This window comes from Mobula birostris, chromosome 2 (genome assembly GCF_030028105.1).
Source record: "Mobula birostris isolate sMobBir1 chromosome 2, sMobBir1.hap1, whole genome shotgun sequence".
NCBI lineage: Eukaryota > Metazoa > Chordata > Chondrichthyes > Myliobatiformes > Myliobatidae > Mobula > Mobula birostris.
Genome location: NC_092371.1, coordinates 229,139,934 through 229,142,925, shown reverse-complemented (window position 1 = coordinate 229,142,925; position 2,992 = coordinate 229,139,934). Strand labels below are relative to the sequence as shown.

The window sequence follows — 2,992 nt, the reverse complement described above, 5'->3', positions numbered from 1 at the left end:
GTGCTGGTGGTGTCAGTCCACATGTGGCCAAACATTCCTGCGCCAACATAGCATATCTACAATGGAAACCTACCTGATCTCAGCAAAAATCCAGAAAGATGCTTAACAAGAAAGGATATTTCAGTTTTCAAAAGTGCTACTCAATTCTCATCTCTGTTTAGTAACTCTAGTGTAGGCACATTTGAATGAAAAGCAATATTTTAATAATAACTATCCGCTAGCATTTCCCTTCGAGCGTGACGTTGTCACTAAACGGAACAATAGGCGTCGCTTTCGCCGTGACAAATCTACCCGGCGCGGATTTACTCTTTCCTTTCCTAAACCCCATTCGGCACAATTTGCTGTAACTAATTCGTTTTTAAATCACCTTGGAGACAATTAACTGGATTCCATCGTTACAAATATGAAACACCGCATTTAATCAATTGATTGAATTAAATTCCATCTAAAATATTATTTTAGAAAGCAAATCCAAAATTCAAAGTACTGAAAATGTATTATCAAAGCACATATCTGTCACAGTATACTGCCCTGAAATTCATTTTGCATCGATCAACAGTTACGACAGAAGATGCCTATTTGCAACGATACAACTTGCATTTAAATGGCATCAAAGCTAAACGTAAAGATCTCTTGCCGTCCAGAAAAAAAATCTATTCGTGTACATTTTAATACAATTCAGGTAGGACGTTAATCTGAATACAGTGCTCGGGAATAGAGATTTTGCTTGATAGATCAGAAAAGTTTGTTTTATTTCGTAGTCAGAAGACACCTGGAGAGGAATTTCTTAATGTTGTAATTCATAGACTTAACAAAAACCATTGTTCTTCGTTTTAATTGCGCTTCCGGTTTTAGATCTTTTTAAAATAGGCTAATGCTTTGTTCTTACTTTACTTTCTTGAGGTCTTTCTGCAACTTTCTGGTTGTTCATTCACAGTTGACGGAATGCAGTTTATTCCATGCAGTTTCGCATGCTCCGCCCGTGACTCCTCCTTGCCGGTGGGTCGGTATTTAGGGGTATCCTTCGCGCCGAGCCGCACCAGCAGCTTTGCAGTCAACGGGACCGCTAATTCCAACTGTGAGGCTAGTTCTCGACGTGAAGTCTCCCCTTTCACTTTCTTCAAATTTCTCCAATCTTCGGCACCGTCACCATGGTCGATGCTTTCGTCGGAACTTGGAAGCTCATTGAAAGCGAGAATTTCGATGCGTATATGAAAGCCTTGGGTAAGCAACTCGCTGCAAACCGGCAGAACTGTAAATTAATGAATCTTAAACCGGGCAGTCCAGACGGATGCATTTGCTTGAAATTAACGCGATTTCATTTTGAACCACGCGGGAAATCATTAAGAAACTAAGTTTGATTGATTAATTTTCTTCAGTGTAAATAATTCCTTACAATTGTCCGTTCAAGGCGAACTCCATATAGTCGGTCTTTATTTCTTTCTCTCGCTTTGAATAGAGAGTGGAAATTTCGCGCAATGTCTGTATTTTGGCAGGTGTGAGTTTCGCTACCAGACAAGTCGGGAATGTCACGAAACCGACGATTATCATCAGCAAAGAGGGGGATACGGTGACGCTGAAGACCCTGAGCACCTTTAAGAACACCGAAATCAGTTTCAAGCTGGGAGAAGAGTTCGACGAAACTACAGCGGATGACCGAAATTGCAAAGTACGTACGAGAAATGGCCTTTCCATTCAGTATTGGATTCATAGATAAATGAGCTAAAAAGTAATCTTTCTTCGGTGCCCGATCTCCAGGTTAAGAGCACATAAGAAAGTAAGCAGAGATTTGTTTCAAATGCTTTCCGAACGTGCTGCATTATCTTTATGCTCTGACCTGCATTTAAATACTATAATACCGCAAATGATGTTCAGTCTCTTGTTCATTGTAACTAATTAAGTTCGCAGATCAGTAATTCGTTTTTTTTCTTCTTGCCAACAGACGACGATACAGTTGGAGGGTGAGAAACTTGTTCATGTTCAGAAATGGGATGGAAAGGAAACTAGTTTTGTCAGAGAAATTAAAGATGGGAAAATGATTATGGTACGTTAACGTGCGACCACGTTTCGTTTCTATTGTATTCCTTCAGTTTGAAAGGCTTTGTGTTGATTTGTTGAATTATGTTTGAACAGACCCTAACATACGACGATGTCGTTGCGGTTCGTACCTACGAGAAGGCATAGCATTCCAAGGGAAGGGCCTGTACCCCTAGCAGAGCAATCGGGTCCCGTTCATTGGACTCGCGGCAGTATTTGAAATCTGGAATGGTTCTTCCTCTGACTGGACTGTGACTTCCATGGATTTCCAACGAGGAGCCAATCTACGAACCTATTTTGTAACAAGATACGAAATACTGCTTTTACGTTGTAAAAAAAATTAACAGAATAGCATTTTTAATACTTGTACATCACTTATCCACTTTTTTTTATTTTTTATAAAACGGAACGTAGTCGCGATGGGCCTGTGTTTTAGTGAGACTGGGAAGTTGAAGCGGTCAATAAACGTGTTGCTCTGGAATTGATAGTTGTGTGGTTCTTGTGCTTGCCGTGAACATATTTGTTAAACCAATTTGTCAAAATGTTTAATCACCAATATTCAACCGCTGCACAAGGGGTTCATTTCTAAAGGTGCGATGAACTCTCAAGTGTTTAAATACTTTCGAAGATTGTAACAGTTCGCAACTCTCCGCTTTTGCCTTCCTAAAGTAAACCAAGTGGTTGCTGTACGTGACAAGTGTACCAAATTAATTAGGGTTTAGTTTGTCTGTACAACCTCAGTACTTTCATAGTCATTGTTCACGAACGGTCGACCAACTTTGGAGAGAACAGTTGGATCAACGTTTCAGAATTAAGAAATTCAACTCCGATAAGAAATAAAACTGTGCTGAACAGCGATGAAAATTAGATTCCAATGGCAAGTTGTTCAGAAGGTGCTAAGGTGCATATAGTTAGTGATACACACAGTTCCCGTTTTCTAAGAGTCTGGGTCTAA

General features: G+C 39.9%; 1 protein-coding gene across 1 annotated transcript; it reads left to right on the top strand.

Annotated features, from left to right (window-relative positions):
- The first annotated feature begins 1,067 nt into the window (after positions 1-1,067).
- Positions 1,068-2,511, top strand: fabp7b (fatty acid binding protein 7, brain, b). The gene is made up of 4 exons (XM_072279186.1): positions 1,068-1,224; positions 1,497-1,669; positions 1,943-2,044; positions 2,134-2,511. The coding sequence occupies exons 1-4, from the start codon at positions 1,152-1,154 to the stop codon at positions 2,182-2,184; spliced, it is 399 nt and encodes a 132-aa protein (XP_072135287.1). The 5' UTR covers positions 1,068-1,151; the 3' UTR covers positions 2,185-2,511.
- Positions 2,512-2,992: the final 481 nt, after the last annotated feature.

Bases quoted from the DNA above. Each gene is read 5' to 3' on its own strand.
- fabp7b (XM_072279186.1), top strand. From the start codon at position 1,152: ATGGTCGATGCTTTCGTCGGAACTTGGAAGCTCATTGAAAGCGAGAAT. The intron at 1,670-1,942 runs GTACGTACGAGA...TCTTGCCAACAG, and splicing joins CGGATGACCGAAATTGCAAA to ACGACGATACAGTTGGAGGG. The intron at 2,045-2,133 runs GTACGTTAACGT...ATGTTTGAACAG, and splicing joins AAGATGGGAAAATGATTATG to ACCCTAACATACGACGATGT.